General features: G+C 35.4%; 6 protein-coding genes across 6 annotated transcripts; 3 read left to right on the forward strand and 3 right to left on the reverse strand.

The window, feature by feature from the left end:
- Window positions 1-87: 87 nt before the first annotated feature.
- Window positions 88-3,510, forward strand: MONOS_9511 (U4/U6 small nuclear ribonucleoprotein PRP4). Its single transcript, XM_067880019.1, has 9 exons — window positions 88-218; window positions 301-408; window positions 464-540; window positions 590-879; window positions 1,039-1,198; window positions 1,390-1,698; window positions 2,045-2,390; window positions 2,484-2,619; window positions 2,825-3,510. The coding sequence occupies exons 1-9, from the start codon at window positions 114-116 to the stop codon at window positions 3,379-3,381; spliced, it is 2,088 nt and encodes a 695-aa protein (XP_067729924.1). The 5' UTR covers window positions 88-113; the 3' UTR covers window positions 3,382-3,510.
- A 394-nt stretch (window positions 3,511-3,904) lies between these two features.
- Window positions 3,905-4,174, reverse strand: MONOS_9512 (uncharacterized protein; the record flags this gene model as incomplete). The annotated part of the gene is made up of 1 exon (XM_067880020.1): window positions 3,905-4,174. The coding sequence occupies one exon, from the start codon at window positions 4,172-4,174 to the stop codon at window positions 3,905-3,907; it is 270 nt and encodes an 89-aa protein (XP_067729925.1).
- A 2,519-nt stretch (window positions 4,175-6,693) lies between these two features.
- MONOS_9513 (uncharacterized protein) lies at window positions 6,694-9,394 on the reverse strand. The gene has a single exon (XM_067880021.1). The coding sequence runs from the start codon at window positions 9,257-9,259 to the stop codon at window positions 7,340-7,342; it is 1,920 nt and encodes a 639-aa protein (XP_067729926.1). The 5' UTR covers window positions 9,260-9,394; the 3' UTR covers window positions 6,694-7,339.
- A 150-nt stretch (window positions 9,395-9,544) lies between these two features.
- MONOS_9514 (uncharacterized protein) lies at window positions 9,545-14,788 on the reverse strand (the record flags this gene model as incomplete). The annotated part of the gene is made up of 1 exon (XM_067880022.1): window positions 9,545-14,788. One exon carries the CDS (start codon window positions 14,786-14,788, stop codon window positions 9,545-9,547), a length of 5,244 nt encoding a protein of 1,747 aa, XP_067729927.1.
- A 3,884-nt stretch (window positions 14,789-18,672) lies between these two features.
- Window positions 18,673-19,596, forward strand: MONOS_17393 (uncharacterized protein; the record flags this gene model as incomplete). The annotated part of the gene is made up of 1 exon (XM_067870309.1): window positions 18,673-19,596. The coding sequence occupies one exon, from the start codon at window positions 18,673-18,675 to the stop codon at window positions 19,594-19,596; it is 924 nt and encodes a 307-aa protein (XP_067729928.1).
- Window positions 19,597-22,057: 2,461 nt separating this feature from the next.
- MONOS_11103 (uncharacterized protein) lies at window positions 22,058-23,161 on the forward strand (the record flags this gene model as incomplete). Its single annotated transcript, XM_067863609.1, has 1 exon — window positions 22,058-23,161. The coding sequence occupies one exon, from the start codon at window positions 22,058-22,060 to the stop codon at window positions 23,159-23,161; it is 1,104 nt and encodes a 367-aa protein (XP_067729929.1).
- Window positions 23,162-24,283: the final 1,122 nt, after the last annotated feature.

A 24,283-nucleotide genomic window follows, 5' to 3' on the forward strand; every position in this document is an offset into this window, starting at 1 on the left:
AGTTGAGAAGAACATAATTTTTGAGCGAATCAATATGGAAAAAATGAATATTCTATGAAACATATTAATAATGTGATCCTTCCCAACACAAATAGAACAAATACTTAATTTACATGCAGAGAGATGACGAAAGGGGTATTTTTGTTCCAACTAAAGAAGATCAAATTAGAGATGCATTAAGATATTTGGGCGAACCTTGGATCTTGTTTGGAGAAGATGTATCACATGAATTTTAAATTTATCTATCTTTTTAGTCTTACTTTTTGAATTAACATATATGAATTCTTATAATAATATCAGCTTGTTTCCAGACGTGAAAGGTTACGACAATTAATTTTAAAAGCGACTAGGACAGGAAAGAAGATCATTTTTCCATTTGAAGAGCAATCTAAACCTGAAGCTATTAATGCATGATTTTATAAATCTTTCTTTTTAAAAATTTTCATTTGTGTATATTTTATAGATATCGTCGTCAACTGCTGCAGAATCTCATATTTTAAAGTCGATTCGTGAAGATATTGCAAGACATTCTCTTTCAAGGTTTGAATATTTAAAGAAAATTAATAAACATATAATAATTTTATTTAAGGACAAAAGAAAGATTAAGAAGACAGCACGAAATTGATGAAATGAGTGATACAATGTTTTACCAGCAAACTGTGAATAGATGCTTACCAACTTTTCGAAGGATAAAGCAGTATACAAATCTAACGAGTCAACCTGGAGATGATCGAAGATTAACAGCTGCTAGATTTGCTCCAATCACAAAGCAGTCTGGAAGTGGTTCATCTGGTGTCTATCATCTTTTAACCTCTTCTTGGACGGGAAATGTCAAATTGTGGAGTGTCCCTTCTTGTACAGAAATAGGAGTCTATCGAAGTATGTGAATAAATGACACTTCAAAGAAACGATTGTAATTGTGCAAAACTCATTATACTTTTCTTCAATTTTATGTATTTTTTATAATGTTGTTTTTTTTAATCATGATTGTTTAACTTTTTCTAAAATATGTATATTATAAATGTTCGTGATGTGAAGTTCCGAATCCACGTTTCTGTTATTGCGTTGGATGGCACAAGCACTCATTCAATCCTCAGACGATTGGCATCGCTGATGATTCTTCTCAAAAGTCTCTTTCTTCGTCTTTGTTTGCATCTGGTTATGCTGATGGCCGTATTGCACTGTTTTCAGCGAATAGGTTTGCTTTCCAAGTGTTTATTTCTATCGCTTGTTCCTTTAATGTTTGAATTTAATTTATGAAATTTATAAAATTGACTTTTACCAAAATACTTTTTCATTCATTCATGATTTTTTATTCTTTTCTTTCAAATAAATAATAATTGCGCCTCTCATACAAAATAATGTTCTTCGTTTCGAATTTGCCTTCAGATCAACGCCTGTTGTAGCGTTTTCTGGACATGGTGACAGAGTGGGGTCTGTTGTGTTCCATCCAGTGATGCCTGGGCTTCTCTTCAGCTGCGGATACGACTTCTTGTGGAAGATGTGGGATGTGAACTACTTAACATCAGCATCATCATCAGCAGCAGCAGAGACGCAATCTGGTTCTGGTTCGTCTGCCTCTGCATCGGTGCAGCCTTTGCAGAGCTCTGCGCCTAGTCTTCTGCTGGGACAGGAAGGCCACACAAAGGGGGTTCATTCACTGGCACTTCATCCAGATGGATCTCTCATGGCAACTGGGTGTGTTTGAAGTGCGAGGCACTTTTTTGGATGTTTCATTTCTTTTTATTATTATTATTATTATTATTATTATTATTATTATTATTATTATTATTATTATTATTATTATTATTATTATTATTATTATTATTATTATTATTATTATTATTATTATTATTATTATTATTATTATTATTATTATTATTATTATTATTATTATTATTATTATTATTATTATTATTATTATTATTATTATTATTATTATTATTATTATTTCTGTTTTTCTCGACTGAAATTGTGAATGCTTTTTGTTTCAATTTTCTTCTTCTTCTTGAATTTTTCCCCCTTTTTTGTATAATTGTCGCAGAGGCCTTGATTCACATGTCTTTTTGTGGGATCTGAGAACAGGACGGAGAATTCATTCATTTGCAGGCCATGTTGGTCCGATCTATTCGCTTGACTTCAGTGGATGTTCTCAAGGCGACTATGGATCGCTTTCATCTTCTTTTTCTGTGACTTCATCTTCTTCCTCCTCTGCTTCACAAACAAAAACACAGCCTGCGCCTTCCACTTCATCATCGGGCGCTTCAGATGGTGTGTATCTGGCTTCGTCATCTGGAGACAACTCGTTCAGAATTTGGGATCTTCGGATGAGAGCAGCTGTGCAGCATGTCCTGGCACACTCATCGCCCATCACGAACATCAAATTTGATGTCTGTTAGTTTAATTTTGTTTAATTGTAGTTTAATTTAAAAATGATTTAATTTTTTATTTCATATTTTGTTTGTATGTGCTGATGCGGGAAGCCCTGCAATTGCGATTATGTGATGACGTCTTCAATGGACGGCACAGCAAAAATATGGAACACACTGAACTACAGCTGCATAAAGACATTACGAACACACGAAGGCAACGGGGTACTGGGAATGGATGTGACAGAAGGTAAGTTAAGTGATAAAAGACTTTTGTTCAATTAATTGCAATTCCCAACAATTTTATTAATTGTAATTATTGTTTTTATTTTTATTAAATCGTAATTTGTTTCTAAAAATTGTTTAATTGACTTTTTTTTTTTTTTTTTTTTTTTTTTTGCAATGTCCATTCACGTTCTTTTGCTTTGTTGTATTGAAAATCAATAATTTTTCAGATGGACGTTTTATTGCAACGTCGTGCGACGATCGGACATGGAAGCTGTGGGGCCACAGATCAGAGGCATTTTCTTCTTCGTTTCTGGATGCTGCCTCGTCAATCGTGTTTGGGCGAGAGATAGGGAAAGAAGAGGAAGAGGAAGAAGATGAAGCTGAGGCTGAAGCAGAGGCGAGAATTGGAAGTCGCAGCAAGTTGCATAAGAAAGCGTCAGAAAGCAATGGAATGGATGAAGCTATCAAAGATATTCATGGAGTTGAAGATGAACTTAAGGAAGATGAAGGAATTATGAGCAAAGAGGAAAAGCGTAAAAGGAATCTTATTATTAAAAGATTGAAGATGGAAGATGAGAGGGATAGAGAAGACGAGTTATTAAAAGGTTTGGAAAGCGAGCGTGATGGCGATAGTGATAGTGATGAAGATGAAGAGGAAGAAGATAATGAAGACAATAACTACGACAAAGATGATGGTAAAGAGGACGAAGATGGAAATGAAGAGAAATTCTTTAAACAACTTACAGATAAAGAATTGGACGATTTAATTGGAGAAGATTTTTGATTATGATTCAAATAATGAGAAATTAAACAAAATATAGATATTTTTGTTAACACTTCTTTTAGCAATTATTCACTTCACGATATTTATCACTTATTTTTGTTTCAATAAATATTTTCAAAAATTTGAAAATTGATTTTTCCTAATATTTCAATAATTTAATTTTATTTACGATTTATCATATAGCTGATCCTTTTTGAAATCAAACTTTCGTTCGAGTTTTGATCAAATATTTAATCTCAATGGGATTTTGAAAAATTGAGTCGAAATAAAGAACACTTATCGTTTGTGATATTGCAATAGCAAAAACAAATATTAACAAAAATCCCATTGAGATAAAAATTTTGATCAAAACTTAAATGAAAGTGTGATTTCAAAAAGGATCAGTTTTATTATATTTATTCAAACAAATAAAGGCAAATGGTACTTATAAGCCACCTCACAAATCTTCATAAAACAAAGAAATAATCAAAGAGAGCAGTTGTTTTTTAATTTTAAGAAGAATGATAAGTGGAAATATCTGTATTTATTTATCAGCCTCCCATTCAGATGCATCAGCTCCATCCCCAGCCCCATCTGATGATGTATCTGTTTCAAGTCCATAATCTGACTCTGAAGATTCTTCTTCGAGTGACTTTTCAGCTCCAGCCTCTTCTTCCTCTTCTTCTGGACCAAAAACTTCATCCTCAAGAACTTTGTATTCTTCATCAGTGTATTTCATCATATTCGACACAAAAATGGAAAAATCAACTTTTCGATTTCTGAAAAACAAAAATGAATAGATAAATTCTTGCATTCTATTAATTCTCTCTCCATGTGAAGGCATGAACTAACGAAGTGCAGCCCACAATGCTTCAATATGATTTGTGCAAGAACCGGTAATTGGATCTGAATAAGTGAGGAATAACATTTCATGAAAAAAAGACAATAAAATGAGAAAATGAAAACCTACGAAATGCTCGGAATGATTGACAGTCTTGTGTGTGAATCCATTCTCACTCAAAGAAGAATATGCTTTCCATTGATCATAGCGAATTTCTGTTCCGGGACGAATATATTTTTTTATCAACGGAATTAATACTGAAGCAGATCTGTTTACCACTGGGTAAACAAATGCTTTTCCTCCACGTTTAAGTGCTCCAAAAAACCATATTTGCTTCTTTGCGCTGCCTGACGAAAAAATTGCATTTAATAATCAAGTTTCAAAGAAAAAGAATAATTATCTCTTTTTCATTTTCGCTTTCTCCAAATGGCTTCTTCAATTTCAATAATGCGGCTAGGAGCTCTTATTGGAGTAAAAATTCCTCCAATCATCTGAGCACATGTTCTCCGACAAATACAATAATAATAAGAAACATTGTGTCTTTTGCATGAAGTTAGAGATGATGTTTGTTTAATATTGAGATGATGGTATAAGAAGAAAATGATTAAATAAGTTTGAATATTATTGGCTTCAATTTTCAAAATAAAGATCCTGTCCTAAAAGAAACTTCTTTTCTGCATTTGACGAATATTGGGAACCGTTCACCTTAACTTCCTTAAATAAAAATCATGAATGAACAACAATTTGCAATAGGGCATCTTCTTGCAGTGTTAACTACATTGTCGTGAAGCCATTACATGGTTTCTCCATTATCGCAAAAAATCTTCAAAAAATTCTGTTTTTCTTCCATCAAACGATTAAATGTTTGACATTCATTAATGTTTTTGGAAAAATATGTATTCTCACAAATATTAAAACCGACAATTTTGTGCACAAATATGTTGTATTTTTTATGGGTTGATCAAATTTTTTACAAGAAAATCTGATTTTAACACTAATAAACGATTGAATTATCTTTTCAAATGTGGCTTAAACAAATAATCAAAACATGATCTTAAATTTGGAAAGGTGGCGTTTAAGAACCATATGCCCAAATAAATTTCGTAGAACACAAAATGAAGACACAGATTGGTTTGTTTCATTCATTCATAAATAAATAAATAAATAAATAAATAAATAAATAAATAAATAAATAAATAAATAAATAAATAAATAAATAAATAAATAAATAAATAAATAAATAAATAAATAAATAAATAAATAAATAAATAAATAAATAAAATAATATAAAATAATATAAAATAAAATAAAATAAAATAAAATGGGTAATTTTTTTTGAAAAGTCGCAAACGTTTAATTTTCAAATAAATCAAAAATTCCATATTTTGCTCAAATTTTTGTTGGCATAGACCAAACTTCACTTTTTCAGAATCCATTTCTGGATAATGCTGTTTCACACATTCAGAAAAAAATTAGTGAGTGGAAACAGAAATTTGAGCATATGATGAAAAAATTTTTTTATTTGAAAATTAAACGTTTGCGACTTTTCAAAAAAACACAAATAAAATAAAATTAAAAACATAACAAAAAAAAAAAAAAAAAAAAAAAAAAAAAAAAACAAATTCGAAAATTTGTTAATGTTAGTTTTGTGAATCAAAAGATAAATACAGTCTTTAAGATTAAAAGGATTCCATCAATAATTATGAAATTCAGTGAAGCAATTTCAAACAAATCGAAATTCATGATATATATAATGTTATTTTGTTCGTTTTGTCCGAGTATTTTTTCCATTTGATTTTTTTCACTGAAAAAAGTGAAAATTAATTATTTTGTTTTGTTTTATCATCTTGCATCAAAATTTGTTCAAGATCGAAATAAATTATTCGAAATCGGAAAACTTTAATTCGAAATCGAAAAAGAAGTCAATTTGTTCAAAATTTCTATTCAAGTCAAGACCAAGGAAATCACATTGTCACAAATGTTGTTTATAACAAATGTTTATTAATTGGAAATGTTTTTCTTTCATTTTTAACAACTGTTTTCTATAATATTGACTTATATCAATTGATCTTTTTCTCATTTTCAAGATTGAAAATGTTTTATTTTTCTGTTTCCAATGTGATATGTGAAATTCAAAACATTTCGCTTTCATTATATAAGATAAATTTCTGTCTTTTTGTGCACAAAACAAGATCATGAACTATCCTATCTCTTTTATTTTGTTCATAAATTCATTATAATCTCCTGAACACATGTGAAGAGTTTAATTATTTCTCAGATTTATCCTATTAACACTATTTCACACAATCAAACACCAAAAAAACATCATAAATAATTTTTCAAATTGAAATAGATAAATTCCTCAGGTCATTCACTGAACGAAAAGAAACTGACATTAGCATTAATGAAAAAATTTTTTCAAATTTTTTTATGATGAAGCATTTTCGATGTTGTATTACATATTTTCGACTTCGAATTAAACTTTTTCGATCTTGAATAATTTTTGGTGTATTGGATAAAACTTAAATATTACTTCTGGAAACAAAAAAAAAGTTGCTAAACTAATGTTTGAAATGCAAATATATAATAAATGATGAATATATATGTTTGTGAAGTACATCACTTCTGAAAATAACACAACTGTGGTATGAAAAAAAGCAGAGCAAGAAAAATGACTGATTAATAAATATCAACAGGCTTTTCAAAAATAAGATTCACAAAGAAATTCAAAACAAACTGGTGAATGATGTGAATAAACAAAAAACAGATGATAAAAATAATGAATATTGCTGGATAATGAACAAAAAGCTTGATATCACAAAAAAAATCTGATTCCTTCAAATAAAACAATTTCTAATAAATAACAAACAGAAAAAAATTGGAATACAAAATAAATGCAAATGCAAATGCAAACAAAAGTGGATGCACAGCAGCGGAAGATGCTGCTGATTTCACAAATAAAACACAAAACAGGGAGATACAAAAATCTTTTAAAGATTCAGGATTTAAAAAAGTCTTCATTTCCTTTTTCCATTTCCTTCTCAGCTCGATTGAGTGCTTTTCGAATTGTTTGAATGATTATCATTTGATGGATTCTTTGTTTGAGCTGTTTTCTTCCTCTATTGCACTTGTTTTCGCTCATCTGTCTGTTGTGCTTATCTGGCAGCTTCCATCTTGTTCTGAGTCTTCGATATATATCACTGCATCTGACATCGTGAGCATCACTGCTCCTTCCGGAAATCGCTGGATGAACTCGCGCTTCAGACCTTGAAGAGACAGCCGCTTTTCAGACTCTGATGACAGGCACGACAGAATCATGGGCAACAGCATCGACTCTTCTGCCTCCTTCATGCTTGGCCTCTCTCCATTCACAATCTTCTGCCCTGCCACCTCTGCCTCATACTCCCCAAATGGGATTTGAAGGGTCAGGCACTCCCACAGCATCATCCCAATCGAGAATGACACAGACTCCTTTGTTGCTCCCATCTTCTTGTTCATCTGCAGCTCAGGCGCCTTCCACCTCAGACACTCTTTTTTGAAACTGTCTTCATCCTCAAAGGCAGACGAGGGCAGAGAGTCATCATCATCATCATTGCCACTGGCAGATGTCACAACAGTTGATGGTGAGATGGATGACGAATCAGAATCATCATCGGACAATAAGTCTGAATGCATCACAATGCAGATCACCATGTGTTCGGAGAACAATACAATGTGCGGACTCAGGTTCGGCAAAGAGGGAAGATCATCTTCCTCATCTTCAAATGAGTGCAGTGCCAGATTTGCCACCCAGAACAGGATCTGGGCAGCTGTATGTTCTCTTTCTTTCAATGTGCCAATAGGCATCTCCTTCTTCTCATTTCTTCCATGAAGCAACATGAACAGCGAATCTCTCAGATCCACAATCAGCTTCTCATGAGGAGATGAACATGCCATTGCATCCACCAGATTCGACATGGATGAAGTTGTTGGGCACAAATCTTCCCCTCGAACAAATGTGGAATCTGAATCAGTTGAACATGTTGATGAAATTGATGGAGAAGGAGTCTGTTTTCTTATTTCCTCTTCTTCAACCTTCTCCAGCATCCATTCTGGGATCTTGTCTGAATCTCTTCCAAGGATGTATTCTGTTGAGCCACTCTCAGAGAGAAGATGCTCTGATGACTCTGAGTGTCCCAAACTTTTCTCGTATACTCTCTTCTTCATTCTTTCTTCATTCTTCTTCTCTGCCTCCTTCTCTGCTCTCCTCCACTGTGCCTCTGGTGACATCTCCATCGTCACCATCTCAAACGCCTTTGGATCTTTTCTGATATTATCGTTCACAATCTCTTCCAATTCTTCTGTTCTTCTCTTTTGTTTCCTCCATCGAACAATGAATATTATCGACACAATTAATAGCACTACAACAATCACAATGCAAACAATTAATAACCAATACGATTTCCCTTCTTTTCCTCCTTCAACAATCCTTTCATCTCCATTAACCTTGGGCTCGCTTCTGTTCTTCACAATGAAAGAATCAGTTGATGATTGCTTGTCAGCATCTCCAAACAGAATGCTCACTCTCACCTCTGCCTCATCTCCAACCTCACTTATCATCTCCCTTGACACCTTCCCTCCAACTTCTGTCTCAGACACAAATCCACTCTCATCAAATTCGTATCTTTCAATCTGCTTTTCATCGCCCATCTGTTTCACAACCATGAATGACAAGTTACATGGGAGAAGAAGCTTCCCTTTGAACACAACCTCCACTTCTTCTCCTTCTTCCCTTGTTTCAACACTCTCCAACACTGGAATGAAAAATGATGACGCTCTCTCTGAAACAATCCCTTCGATTAGACATCCATTATTCAAAATCCACATCGATATGTCTGGGAAAACTCCATCTCCTCCTTTCAAACTGGAAACAGTCAATGAAGCAGAGTCAGAGCAGATGATATTTCTTCGAAGAGATGGATATTTTTCAATGAATGGATTGTTGTTTGCCATCATTCCCATCTCAATAACAACCTTTCCTCCTTTTATCGATATTCCTCCTTTCGATGAATTTTCCATCCTTATTTCTTTTGTATGTGTATTGGAGTTTTCCAGGTGAACAAGTGATCCATTCCATGTGCATGTCTCATCAAATGCATTATTTCTCTTCCTCTCATTTTCACTTTCTTTCAAAATTAACCCTTCAAACTCACACATGTTCATGAGAACATCCTTCGTATTGTTCATCTCCATCATGCTTCCTTTGCTTGACGGAGAATTACAGTTTGAGCAGGAACAGTTTGAAAGAACAATTTGAGCAGAAGTTGAAGAAGCGGAAAGAACAGAAGCCCCATCTGAATTCCTCTAGCAGTTCTTGAATGAGGAGCTTCCAACTGAAACACTTCCCGAAGCTGAACTGCCAATCGAAAGGATGCAACCTTCAGACAACTTCACTCCATCTGCATCAATTCCATTCATCACAACACTTCCACATTGCCCAATCTCAACAACATTTCTTGTTGATTCAATCTGTTCCAGCTTCATATTTGTCATCGAAATCTCTTCCCCACAAAACTGAAAGAATGGTTTCTTGAACGAAATCATTGATATTGAGCAGTTGTCAACATGCATAATCCCTTTTGCAATGCTCAGCAAGGTCGAGTTGAGAACAACAGAAGGTTGGCTGTTGTTTGACTCCCCAACAGAAGAGAAATCAACAAATAAAAGAGAAAGCTGCCCACTTGCTTCATGGATAATAGAGCTGCCTGAATATGAAAACGATTGATCAAAGTTGAATTTCACACTCTCAATCCGAACTTTCTCGGAAGTTGTGAGAAGACTGCCCTCATTTCCAGAAATTGTTGAGTTCAGATGCACCAAAGCAGTTGAGGGAGATTCAAGTGAGCGGATGATCACATCATGTACATCACATTCCCCATTGATGATTGTCTCCTCTGAGATCAACAGCTGCGAATATGATGAAGGAATGATGTGTTGAACTCCAACATCCAATGAGTGGCATGGAGCACTCAACTCTCCACATTGCTTGCTATCTCCGTGGTTGCCTGTTGCTGAAGAAACAAATATCGTCTCGCTCTGATATTTCACAACCCTCAGCAGAAGATCCTCTTCCCCAACAAATGAGTCTGTTGTGGCACCCCATATTGCAAGATCCTTCACGAACGGTGTTCTGAAATCCAAAAGGAATTGCTCATCAACAATCTGTTTTTCGATTGAATGGCATCGAACATACACATCTCTCCCTCTGAACGCAGAGTTGTCTCTGAATGTGATATTCGACAGAATAAAGTTCAGAGGCTGCTCAACCACCGAGGTGCATTCCAGAAACAGCCACCCGCCTCTTCCTGTTGTGGAACAGAAGCATTCAGAAATCGTGCAAAATGAGCAGTCAAACTTTCCTCCCTCATTCAGCACACAAAACATCCCTCCTCCCTTTCCACACCTTGTTCCTCCACACTTCTTCATCGTTGTGTTTCGAATCACCATTTTCAATGGCTCATCATCATTGTCATTTCGAATAACGGGAATATCATCTGTTGTGTTCTGTGTGACTTCTTCGAAAATGCTCCATTCAATAACAACATCTTGTTCTTCTTCATTGTTTTCTTTTCTTGAGCTCTTTGATATCCTCAACCCGCTTGATCCATCTAGCTCAACATTTTTCATTGTCAAGTTCTTAATGTTCAGAATCGTTGAAGATAATACAGAAATGACATCTTTTGAAATAGATAGCGATTGCATTGATACAAATTCCAATACAACTGTGCCTCCATCTGCTTTGATCAGTCCAAACATAATCGTGTCTTCTCTGCTTTCTTCATTTTTTGAGAATGAACATTCTTTCAGAGTCAACAGTCCATCACTTGATCCAACATGCATCAAATAACTGACTCCACCTGTGAATGAAGATGGAATCGCAAACATAATCAGTTCGAAATTTGTAACACCCTGAATCTTCATTGCTGCTCCTTCTGCTCCTTCAAGTGATGAGAGACATTCCAAAGAGCACACTTCTTCATTATCCGATTTCACTGATATTCCACTCACATCAACACATTTTTTTAGAATTCCTTTTCCAATGATGTTAAAATTTCTTTCATTTCCTTCAAGTATTCGCTCCAGGGAATAATCAATTGATAGACAAGGATAATCTGAGAATCCGCAAGCACCCATGTCCCTTCCATCGCCTCCAACAAATATCTCTGATCCAAGTGCGACCCAGAAATACACCAATGGAATAGCATTCGTTGTATCATTCCCATCAAACCCTCTCATAGAATCCAACGAAATATCTGACAGATTCTCAGAAACAAATGGAAGAGAGGTGTTTGTGATGCTCTTCGTCAAGTTGAATGCTTCAACAAACAGGTCATTTCCATATTTCGCAACATTTGGCTTGTCTTTATCGAAAATAGGTGATGAGATCACAAATGAAGAATGGTCATCGATCAACTTCAGTGCCATCCCTCCCCCAAAGCCAGTCTTCTCTTCTTCTCCAGCTGGTGCTGTGCATCCTGTGAATGTGCATGATGTGATATTCATTTGAATATTCCCTTTCAACTGCGCATTGATTGCACCTCCTTTGCTTTCATCATCCAGCACGGAGCATTCATCAAAAACACATTCTTCAATATTTATTTCTCCATTTGAATTTTCATCGTTGCTGTTATCGATGCTCACACAGCCTCCACTTCCAGCTGCTCTTTCGATTTCTGTGAAATTGCAGTTCGTCATGTTCAACCACTTAGTATTCATCAACTCGGTATTTATTCCACTTCCAGACAAAGAGATCAATGGATTTCCATTCAAAGCGATTGATGAAGCAGAAAACGATTCAACGGTCAATGTCCCGTACTCAACAGATAAGAATAGATACGCTAATTCCGATGAATGATCTTGAAGGGAAATGGAGCAATGAGACAAAGTCAGTTGTGAAGATGAAGAAATAAAAGTGGAGTGTAGAGGAAGGGAAGATGGAAGAGAAAAGATTAGTTTTGATAATTCTGTTTCAACACTTGCTGTTATCAAAGCTGAATCGGATGTTTCACTTGTTTCAGAGACTGTCCAGCCACTTTGCTCATCATCTCCTTTGATTTCATGTTTCTTTTCTTCAAATGCCAATTCATCGCTCATCATAATCATTCCACTCACAACAACTTTCTTTGTTCCTGTTTGATGTTTGACGGAGTGCTTCATTGTCAAACAAGGGAATTGGACAATTCCACAATGAGAATGATCATATGCCTCAATGTTGCTCACATAAATTTCTTCTGGGGTGGGAAGGAGATAGATGCACAGAGGGATCGCCAAACTCGTGTTTCCATTGTCATATCCTCTCACCTTGTCAAAAGAATCCAGTGAAGCTGTCAATGAAGCGATTTTCCTGCTTTTAGCTGTTGACTCCAAATTGATCGAGTCAACAAAAATGTCACTTCCCCATTTGGCTCTGTTCCCTTCAAACCCTGATGAAATAAGAAATTCTGTACCTATGTCTTTCACTTTCAGCCCAATCCCTCCTCCTCTCCCTTGAGTAGTCGAGGCATAACAGTTTCTCACAACACCTGCTTTCACACTCAATGAACCAACGTTCCCCATTTCAATCATCATCCCCCCTCCAAAATCAGAAGCTTCACTCCCACACCCATCAAGTGTGCATCCTTCAAGAGTTATTGAATGTGACCCTTCACCCACATTCATCAGCGATGATCCTGCTGTTGTTCTCACAATGTTGTTGAATGTGCAGTTATCCAGAGTCAACGAAACCGTTGCCTCCTGAGACACAGACATCACACTCGTGGTGATAAATGTTTGTCCCCATCTCACATCTTTCATCTTCAGTTCTCCCCCTTCCAGTTTCACAAGTGAGTTCTGCATGCTCCTCTCTTCTGAGTGATCTGCATCCATCGATATGTTCATTCTCTTCACATCCATCAACCCACTTCCCTGAACCTCAAACAGTCTGCTTCCTCGATTGTTTTCAAATGACGAGTTGTGGATCACCGACAGATCGCTCACACTCAACTCTCCTGTTCCAACACAAAACAGACTCAGTCCATTTGTCTCAAATTGTGTTTCAATGGCTGAACCAGATGGCGAAACTCCATTCACAGAGATTGTTTTCTCTCCAATCTCAACTCCTTTGCCTTCCACAACTGTTCCACTCAACACCTTGATTTCTTCCACAAACCCCTCAATCATTTGGGAAAGACAATGGCTGATTGTGAGGCATGCACAGCTTTCATTCAATCCACAGCTGAATGTGTCCTTCGCATTTGTCTGATTTTGAGTTGAAGCCACAAATCTGCATTTTCCTCCTTTATTGGGAAGCCACTCACTTTTATCTCCTCCTGCATAATATCTCACTCCTTCTGTTCTGGTTGAGAAACAGAAAGCAACTTGAGAATCTGTGGAGTTATCTGCAATATAAATATCATCTCCTTGAGGTGAACTATTATTATGGAAAAAGCAAAACCACAAAAGATTTCCGGTATGTCCTTTTGCTTGAATACTAACAGCTCCTCCTCGATAATCAGAATGGCACTCTTGAAAGAGGCAATTATGAACAACAATTTTATCAATTGCATCCCAGTTAATAAATGCTCCTCCATCTGAACTGCTTGAATTGTGCCCGCTGCAATTTAAGAATGAACAATCCAAAATGCAATCTTTTGCTTTTTTCGTTTGAATTGATATTATTGCCAATCCACCTCCATCATCTCCTGACCATCCATCTTTAAAAAGACAATTTTCAATTACAGCCTGTTGATTTAAACCTCGAATTTCTGCTCCAGCCCCTCCGAAATGGTTTGATGCAACGCAATAGCACTCAATAAATGTGGAATGATTCACTGTGCATTCAGCAATGTTTAATGCATATATTCCTCCGCCTCTTGTTGAAGTTGCATTGCATTTCACAAATGAGGAATTCTCAACTGTTAGCGTTGCACTTGAGTTGTCATGCACATACAGTGCACCACCACATGGAGCAGAGCATCCATTCCATTCAGCATTCTTATATGTCTGTGTTTGAGTTGTTGAATTTCTTTCTGTATTTCCCGCTCTCCAATCCACCCTTTCGTTGTGGAGGAATGTGCAATTGTTGCAGGAAAATGCAATGGATCCTTCTGCTCCACTCGCAATCCCTCCCTCCAGCACATTCATCGAACTTTCAACTCGGCAATCTTCCATTGAACTCATTTTCATCATCAACACTTTCTCAATTGACATTTCATCTGTCTCCATGAATTTCATTGAGATGTTAGAAAAGGCACAGTTTTTGATTCCTTCAAATGACCCTTCTCCATTTCTCAAAATGCTTCCACTCCCACAAAACACAATGTTCTTCCACTCGCTGTTTCTCACTAACAATGATGCATCTTCTCCTTCCATCTTCACAAGACTTGTCATAACCCCACAATTATTATCATTTTTGTTATTCATTGATGTATTTGTCATTTCACATGTTCCTTCATTGAAGACAAAATACCCATTGAAACCTCCTTTTCTCATCAACAGGCAGTCATCAAGGTGCAGGAATGATTTTGCTCGAATATCAAATACTGCACCATCATCTGCCTTTTCCAACATTATTTCCTTCAATTCGACTGAAGAATTGTGTATTTCACAGAACAGTCGAACAACACTTCCCTGCTCCAAAATATGACTTTCAAACTGAGCAGGAATGTGATTAATGAGATGTACTTTCCTTTGTGCATCATTTCTATCTGTGCCACAAAATGTGAAACACAAACAATCAGCCAAAACAAAAAGAATCATTATCATGATAATTATTATGGGTCATAATTTTCCATATTTAATGAAATTTTCAAATTATTTTGAATACCTTTCATTTTAATTCTTCCTGTTAACCTTTCATTTGTTAAATCGATGGTCATTTCAATTATTCTATCAAGAAATAATTTTATCATTTGGTTATTTTAGATTGAAATTTTCTTTTTCACCACTATTGAATCACTTTGATTTCCATTTATTCTGTCTGAATGAGAAATGTTAACATCTTGAGGTCATTGTCAACGAAATATTCTTCGTGGAGGAATTTCCTTTCAATGAAAAAAAAGAATAGCAATTTCAAAGATATTTTCATTAGAAATATTTAAAAATTAAAAAAAAAACGAACAATATTTTCACAAACTATAAATGTTCTGAGAGAGATCTTAATTTGTTTGAGAAGTGCATTTGATTTTCATCAATAATTACATCACTTCAAAACCGTCCTCGTTTCACAAACTTCATTTCAAATTCCTTTTAAAGAATATTTTTCTCACTTTTCTTTCTTCTTTTTCTATCATTTTTTTAAAACTTTGTTTATAAATCTTCATTATTTCTTCTGAGTTGTTTTGTCAAATTTATTTCTGTTGTCTTCACTTTTTTTCCATATTTCTTTTTTTTCTCGAGCTTCATCTTCAAAGCGTTCAATATTTCAAAAAATTACTTCTGAATCATCAATGGTCTTCCAAGTTCAGAGCTAATTTTTCATTTTCACATTTTCTTCTTCCAATCTCCTTCATGATTCTTTGTTTATGATTGTTTTGAAACAACAAGAAAAACATTTCATTTCGAGCTTCATTTCTTTTTTCGAAAAACAGTCATCTCTCTTCAATGAATCTTTCAGAAATAAAAAGAATTGCCCAACAGCATTGAATCAAATTCTTCATCACTTTTCCTGAAAGCCAAATGTCTTTTGATTCTTTTGACAATAACTTCAAAGTTTTTCATCAAAAACAAAAGATTAATAAATATATGAAGCAATGAAGAAAATAATAAAAAAACATTCAATTTTGTTGGTGTAGCCATTGTTTCCAATGAGAAATGAGCTTTTCATTCAGTTTTTGGGTAGAATGTGTCATTTGTCATCGCCTCCCCTTTCCCCAAGCGAACTTTGTCCATGGGTGCAAATCATAATTTTCAAGACACATGGCCAGAAAATTAATCCGTTTTATCTCCAAAGCGCTTTGGGTCAGACTCAATAAACGTTGTTTGTTCAAAAAAACTCCATAAAACTGAACTGTTTTAATTTCGAGATAAAAATTGAGTATCGGCTTGAAAACAAAAAAGGAATATTAAATTCAAAACAAATAAAAGCTTTATTTGCTTTTCATTCCTTCAAAATCATCCTTTTCCTGCTTACAAAGGATATCTGACAGAGACCAAATAAAACTCTTTTGCATTCGAAGTAGAGCATGAATAAATATTGTTTGTTTATATATTCGCATCTGCTCGACTCAACTTTGCCATTGGACTGAAAAAAAGAATAAAATAAAAAATACAGGAAAAGAAGTTTTATTATGGTCCAGAATGATTATTTTATTTGTTTCAAATTTCAGAGAAACATCAACGAAAATATTGAAAATGGAAATTTGAATGTTAAAAAAAATATAATCAATCTTTTATATGACATTGGAATATTCTTTTCTCTCTCTTCTGCATCATCATCATCATCATCATCTTCTTCTTCTTCTTCTTCTTCTTCTTCCTCCTCCTCTTCTTCTTCTTCTTTTATTTAGGGTCAACTTTTTAATGGGACTTTTTCCCTTATTGGCACTTTTTTTGTTTTTGACTGCCAACTTTCAACAAACGTTGATTGGCTTTCAGTACTTCAAAAAACCTTTTTTACAAGTTTAACACAATTTATTTACAGTTTGTTTTTTAATTTTTGCTTATTACACATTGAGAAATTACGTTTTTTTGTTAAATTTGAAAGGACTTTTACCAGCCAACTAGGCAACGTCCAAGAAATTGGATACATGTTTTGAATAGCAAATACTATTATCTAACTACTTTTAAATTCTTTTTTTTCATAAACACTTTTTTCTTGTTTTTTTCACATTTCATTTTTTTAACAACATTCTAACATAAAACCGATTATTTCTTTGTTAATATAATGAAATGATAAAAATAAAAATATGTTATGAAAAACAAATAGTCTAATAATAAAGTGTTGGAAAAATGAAACATTAATTTTTTCTATTAAACAAAAACGGACAAATGGCGCTTTCTTATAATAATCGATGATCAAGTTTTTGAAAAAAAGTTAAGTTCTTAACAAATAGAAAAAATTAATGTTTCATTTTTCCAACACTTTATTATTAGACTATTTGTTTTTCATAACATATTTTTATTTTTATCATTTCATTATATTAACAAAGAAATAATCGGTTTTATGTTAGAATGTTGTTAAAAAAATGAAATGTGAAAAAAACAAGAAAAAAGTGTTTATGAAAAAAAAGAATTTAAAAGTAGTTAGATAATAGTATTTGCTATTCAAAACATGTATCCAATTTCTTGGACGTTGCCTAGTTGGCTGGTAAAAGTCCTTTCAAATTTAACAAAAAAACGTAATTTCTCAATGTGTAATAAGCAAAAATTAAAAAACAAACTGTAAATAAATTGTGTTAAACTTGTAAAAAAGGTTTTTTGAAGTACTGAAAGCCAATCAACGTTTGTTGAAAGTTGGCAGTCAAAAACAAAAAAAGTGCCAATAAGGGAAAAAGTCCCATTAAATAGTTGACCCTATTTATTTTTTTATTTTATTTTTTTTAAAAAAATATAAATAATTCCTCTCAAAAGATATTAACTCTTTTTCGAATTAACATTCAGAAAAAAGGTTTGATAAGAAATATTATTTCCCAAATAAAAATCAAGGAATCAAAAAGAATTGTCGAAATTTTCACAGAATAAACTGTGTTTGAAAAAATTTTCTGTATTTTTGTTTAGAAATCTATTTCTTCCTTCCATGATTTTAATTTTCAAATAAGTGGTGCTGCTTCATTATAGATGTTCCAAACGAATGAGCCTGACACACCATTTATTATTCTAAGTTGTTAAAACTTATTATTCAAAATTGAAAAAAATGAGGATTTTTATAAAAAAATTTTTGTGAAAAATGGGCTTTTGGCTGAATGTCAAAAAGCGATTAAAATACTTTGTTTAGTTAATATTCATAAAAATGTTGATAAATTGAACATCGATTTGTGTTATTTGTCAATAAGCGTGAAATATAACAATTTTTCAGAAAAAAGTCATCGCCATGGATATCCGAAGATTTTCAAATGAATTCATCTCCTGTTGTTGGATTATGAATTATTAAATTGAAAAATTTTATATTCAAAAATTCAAGTGCTGAAAACAACAAAATACAAATAAAGAATTAATCCATTTGGGTTCTATAACAATTATTTATTTGTATTTTGTTGTTTTCAGCACTTGAATTTTTGAATATAAAATTTTTCAATTTAATAATTCATAATCCAACAACAGGAGATGAATTCATTTGAAAATCTTCGGATATCCATGGCGATGACTTTTTTCTGAAAAATTGTTATATTTCACGCTTATTGACAATTAAAAAGCATTAGCTTCTTAATTCTAAAGAACTAATGAAAATACAACTCCTCTTTCTATTTGGGATAGAGCTCCGTTTTATGGGCTCAGCCGATCAATAATAATAAACAATGAGCGTGCTTCAGCCTGGACTCGAGTCGAGTCTGAATTCCTTATCTCAGGATATCAGCGGACCTCCGAGCAGCGTGGGATTTACGCAATCCACCTCCAGCATATTTTCCTCATCAGCCGCCACTATTCCGACGCAAAATATTGCAATGGGCCTTGAAAACACATCAAGCCGTGAAGATCACAATGTTACAAACTTGCTCCATCCACCTTTCCAACAATCTTCAAGCTCTTCTCAGACCCAAATATTTCCAGGTCCAACAACACTTGAGCAACACCCAATCCATTCTCCGCAAACGACGCAGCAGCAGAATATTCTTCAAACGATAGACACTTCGCAAGAACAGCTGATGGAGAAAGACAATTATCAACCGAACTTCAAATGCATTTGTTTCTCGCTTTTCGGAGAAAAAACAAAGGATTCAATATTCGAAATGCATTTTCCTGAACAAGCAGGCTCAAATTCCACAATTTTCTCGAATTTCTCAGCACCTCCGTTTATTCCAGAGGCTATCCACCCAATTCAAAGAACATCAAATTGGTGCTTCGACGCTCTAGAACAAAATGGATTCAAAATCGAAGAAAAATTGATATCGGCAATAAAAGCGCTTATAATTGGAAAAGATATGGTAGATAAGGGATTGGACCCAAGTGCAGTTTTGGCTGATACTTTCTTAATGATGGTTAAAGCACTCCAGGAAGCGAGAACACAAAGGATCCAAGCAGTTTATGGATTCAGAGCCGCAAGGACATTGAAAGAAGAAGATGGAGACCAATTGCTTTCCAAGAGGCAACTTGAAACGTTGAAGATCGCTGAGCCGAAACAAAAATTGCTTCCTCGATCGCAGGGATGGATCAGACCGTACACAAATACATTCTCACTTAAAAACCAGTTTTTTCGGACAAGAAGGATCCCATTTACATGAAGAAAATTCAGTTCAAACAGCAGCAGAAGCTCCCAGAGAACCAGCAGAACTTGGAGCTCCAACAAATGGGATCCTCGAAGAAAGTTGGAGGAAGAACAAGACTCTTTCTCAAGAACTGGTCCGAAATAGGGGCCCGGAGAATTATAGAGAAGGGAGCTTGTCCTGTTTGGAGAAGCAGAGAGGCACGGGACAAGCTGAAAAAGGAAGTCAAAGCAGGACATGGTTTCATTGGATCCCAGGAGCAGGAGAGGGAGTGCGAGAAGTGGATAACGGAAGCACTGGATTGTGGAATATTAAAGAGGATCAAGTTCGAAGATGCAAAATGCCTGAGCAAACTGTTTTTCGTAAAGAAGAAGAACGGGAAATGGAGACAAATATTGGACTGCAGACCTCTGAACAAAGCCCTGAAATCAATCAAGTTCAAGCTGGAGGATCACAGAACTGTGGAAAAGTTGATGGAAAAGGGAGATTTTGCAACCTCATTGGATCTCTCTCAAGCATATTTCTTAATCCCTGTTCGCGAAGATTTCATCCCGTTTTTGGCTTTCAAATTTCATCAAGAAACAATAGCGTTTCGATGCCTTCCATTTGGAATGAAGGATGCCCCAAGAATCTTTACGAAGATCATGCGTTCAATTATAAAGCTGGTGAGAATGAAGTGGAAAGTTCGTTGCATCTCTTATCTGGACGATGTCCTCTTTCTTCACAAGGACAAACAGAAGCTGGAGCAAATAACAAAGGAGGTTATGGATTGGTTCTCCCAACTTGGTCTGATGGTCAACAAGGAGAAAAGCGAACTTCAGGCAAAACAAAGATTCAACTTTCTGGGATGGAAATGGGATTCGATTCAGTCGACAGTGGCTCTGAACGAAGAGAGAATTGCCTCCATTGTTCAGAAGTGTCACATGGTACTGATAAACACAATAAAGAGGCGTCCAATCTCAGTCAGAAGATTTGCTTCAATTGTGGGGCAAATAAGCGCTGCCAGATTTGTCCACACAGACGCTTCATTACACAAGACAAACCTTTATCAATGCCTAATGAAGAATGTCAACATCAATGGATGGAACGGACTATGTCGACTTCATTATGGAATGATTCCATAATTGACATTCTGGATAAGCGAAGTCAGGAAGAGAAAACAAAGAACGCTTCAATCCTTTGGCTCCCCTCAGGTGACGATTACAACAGATGCCTCGCCATGGGCATGCGGAGGAAGTGTAAAGATATCAGGACAACTCAAGAAGATTTTTCACGTCCCTTTGAACAGAGTTGCTCAAAACCAAACATCAAACTTCAGGGAATTACTTGCAGTCAAGATTGCGCTTGCAAGGTTTTCTCAGGATATCGCAAAACTGTCGGAAAGGAAGGTGTTGATACGCTCGAACAACACATCGGTAGTTTACAACATAAACAGATGGGGAGCAGGAAAGAATCTGCGACCTCTATTGAAAGAGATCAGGAAACTTGTGGAGAGTCAGGGAATCCAGGTCAAAGCAGTTCATATTGCAGGAAAAAGAAATGTGGAGGCAGATGCCCTGTCAAGACTCGAGCAGTCGGGAGATTACGAAATCAAAAATCAGGCTCTTCAGATGGCACTCAACTACCTCAGGATCAAACCGACTCTGGATGCGTTTGCAAGTGCAAAGAACAGAAAGCTTCAACGGTGGTGCGGGCCAGGCAGCAGATTATGTCAGGACGGTCTGAGCTATCCGTGGAAGGGCGAGGTGGTTCTTGCCCATCCGCCAATTCCACTGATCCTTCAGACGATGAGGAAAGCGTTGAAGGAGAGAGCGAAGATGATTCTTCTGATACCGGATTGGACGAATCAGATTTGGAGCCAGACCCTTCAACTGTGGAAAAGACGATTCATGAGATGGAGATGTTCACGAATGATATTACTTCCAGGGCAGGGTCTGAAGGCGAGAGGAGCAGCGCTTCCTCCGGGAGGTTACCTGGCAATAAGCTTTCCCTAGTCAAGAAGGCGGGTGAACAGTGGTTTGAGCAGGGCCTACGAAAACTTAATGTTCCGGACAGCATGATAATACACATTAAAAATAGTGTTGCCACGTCAACATGGACAACATACACATTTGGATTCGCACATTTCGCAAACGCTTGGATCAAGGGGAATATGGGGGGGTTACCGTCAGATCCTGTGATTTGGGTGAGGAAGTGCTTGGACACTTTCATATGCTTAGATAATGAGGGTTTTCCTCCTCAGTGCTTAAAGCAAACAAGGTCCGCAGTGTCGCTATTCACTAGAAGTGCTTTCTCTTTCGATTTAGGAACAGTACCGATAATAAAGACATTCTTTCGATCTATCATGAGAAAGGAAAAGAAAAGAGCTCCGTACGAGGAAATATGGGATCCACAGGTCCTTTTCAATTATCTCCGAACTCTGTGGCCCAACGAGACATTGAGCGTATACTCTCTGACATTGAAATCAATAACTCTGTGTATGTTATTCACTGCATGCAGGTTTTCAGAACTGGCGAGCATTTCTATGAACGATTCGATAATCTCTGAGAATGCAATTCATCTTTCAGTCCAATTGAAAACAAGACTCGCAAGATCGTTCATCACAGTCCCTAAACTGAAGGAGATCCAGTCAGATGTTTGTCCAGTGCGTGCAATATTGGAACTTTGGAACCAAATTAAAGTTTTGTATCCAGGAAGAGACACGTTCGTAATTAACACGAGAACCGGATCAAGAATGTCAAAGGATGGAATTCGTAAACTCGCAAAGGAGGCAATGAAGCAGGCAGGAATCAACCCCTCGTTTCGGCCTTATACTATAAAGCATGCAGCTTTGTCTGCTCTCCTTGCCGCTGGAGTTCCGGAGGTTATGGTAGCACACTTTGCCAGATTGTCTCCCACAGCTCACACACCAACTAATTCTTACTTCAAAACAAACACTGCTCAAGCGATGGCCCAGGTTCTGACAGAGCACCAACCATTCCCACAAACGGGGTCTCAAATACAACCTTGGAGCGCCCAAATAACTCAAGGATCTTCTTTTGCAAACATCCAAGCTCCAAACCAATCTGCAATAAACGTGTTTCCTGTTCAACATGATATATCCCTTTCACCTCAACCACATCCTTCGCAACTGTATCAACAACAACCTCAGACGTTTAAGTTTCAGCCCTCCTCTCAGTATTTTCAAAGCCAGCAACCTTCAAATTCAATTGGATTATCGCTGGCGCAACCACAAACTTTTAATTCCCCACAACTATCTTTACAGGCAAATTGTTCCATTCCAACACAACAGCTTCCCTCTCTCACAGAACAGAGCATTGACATGGACATCGAAGAGTCGCAATCATCGCAGACCGTTGGAGAGGAGAAGGATAACAATAAGGAAAATGAAGAAGTCAAAGAAGTTGAAGATAAACTGCACAATAAGGAAAATATTTGTATAGATCAGGAAGAGGATTCGAAGCGATCATGTTCCCATTCAACTGTCAAGAAATCAAGAAATATTTGCACACGAACAGAGAGAGTAGTAACAAGAGCCTACGCAATATTAATGGAACAGGAGACACAAAACATGCCCAATTAATGATATCCCAAATAGAAAGAGGAGTTGTATTTTCATTTGTTCTCGAGAATTGAGAAGCTAATGCTTTTTAATTCGTTAGAGAACTAATTAATATACAACTCCTCTTTTCCCTCCACAAAGCGAAGCTTTTCCCACCCATGGAACTTACAGTTAATAAAACCTTTTCTTGCATTTTGAAAGTCTTCGTGTTTTGTAGTCATAAAAGAAAGATATAACTCCTCAGTGCAAATTTGCACAGCCTGTTATTGGACGCTAACTTTTTAATTCTTTTTAACTTTTTCATCACATCAGCAAACACCACAAATTTCACGTCACATTGATCGGCTGAGCCCATAAAACGGGGCTCTATCCCAAATAGAAAGAGGAGTTGTATATTAATTAGTTCTCTAACGAAATAACACAAATCGATGTTCAATTTATCAACATTTTTATGAATATTAACTAAACAAAGTATTTTAATCGCTTTTTGACATTCAGCCAAAAGCCCATTTTTCACAAAAATTTTTTTATAAAAATACTCATTTTTTTCAATTTTGAATAATAAGTTAAACAACTTCGAATAATCAGTAAACCAAAATCGAATAAAAAGTTTATTAATTTCGAATAAAAAGTCCAACAAATTTGAATAATTTGTTTATCAAATTTGAATAATAAGTTGACCAAATTCGAATTATAAATGGTGTATTATCTCTGAAACAGGTTATCAAGGTATTTCAAAACTGGATGATTTCAGATATGATAATGAAAAATTGAAAATATATACTCACAAACTTTCAAATTGTTATATAAAACCAATATTGGAGGAAACATTTTTGCTTCATCCTTTTTTTGAAAGATGCAACAAATTGGGTTCCGATTTTTCTCAATTTAATTGAACCCAATAATTTTCTTCTTTTTGATAAGTTGACATAAACATTTTTGGAGGTTTCATTTTTTCGTTTTTTCAATTGAATAATTCATATAAATTTTTTTGCATAATGGGTTTTTAATTGCTGATATTGTTATCGAAATCTTCGTTTTTTTGAGTTTGTTTTTGAGCTTCAATTTATATTTTTTTTGAAAAATTTTTCTTAAAATGGGTTTAATAAACACATTTTACGAGAGAAAAATCAATTTTTCAGG

This window comes from Monocercomonoides exilis (assembly GCF_001643675.1).
Source record: "Monocercomonoides exilis strain PA203 chromosome Unknown scaffold15-1837935, whole genome shotgun sequence".
Lineage (NCBI taxonomy): Eukaryota > Preaxostyla > Oxymonadida > Polymastigidae > Monocercomonoides > Monocercomonoides exilis.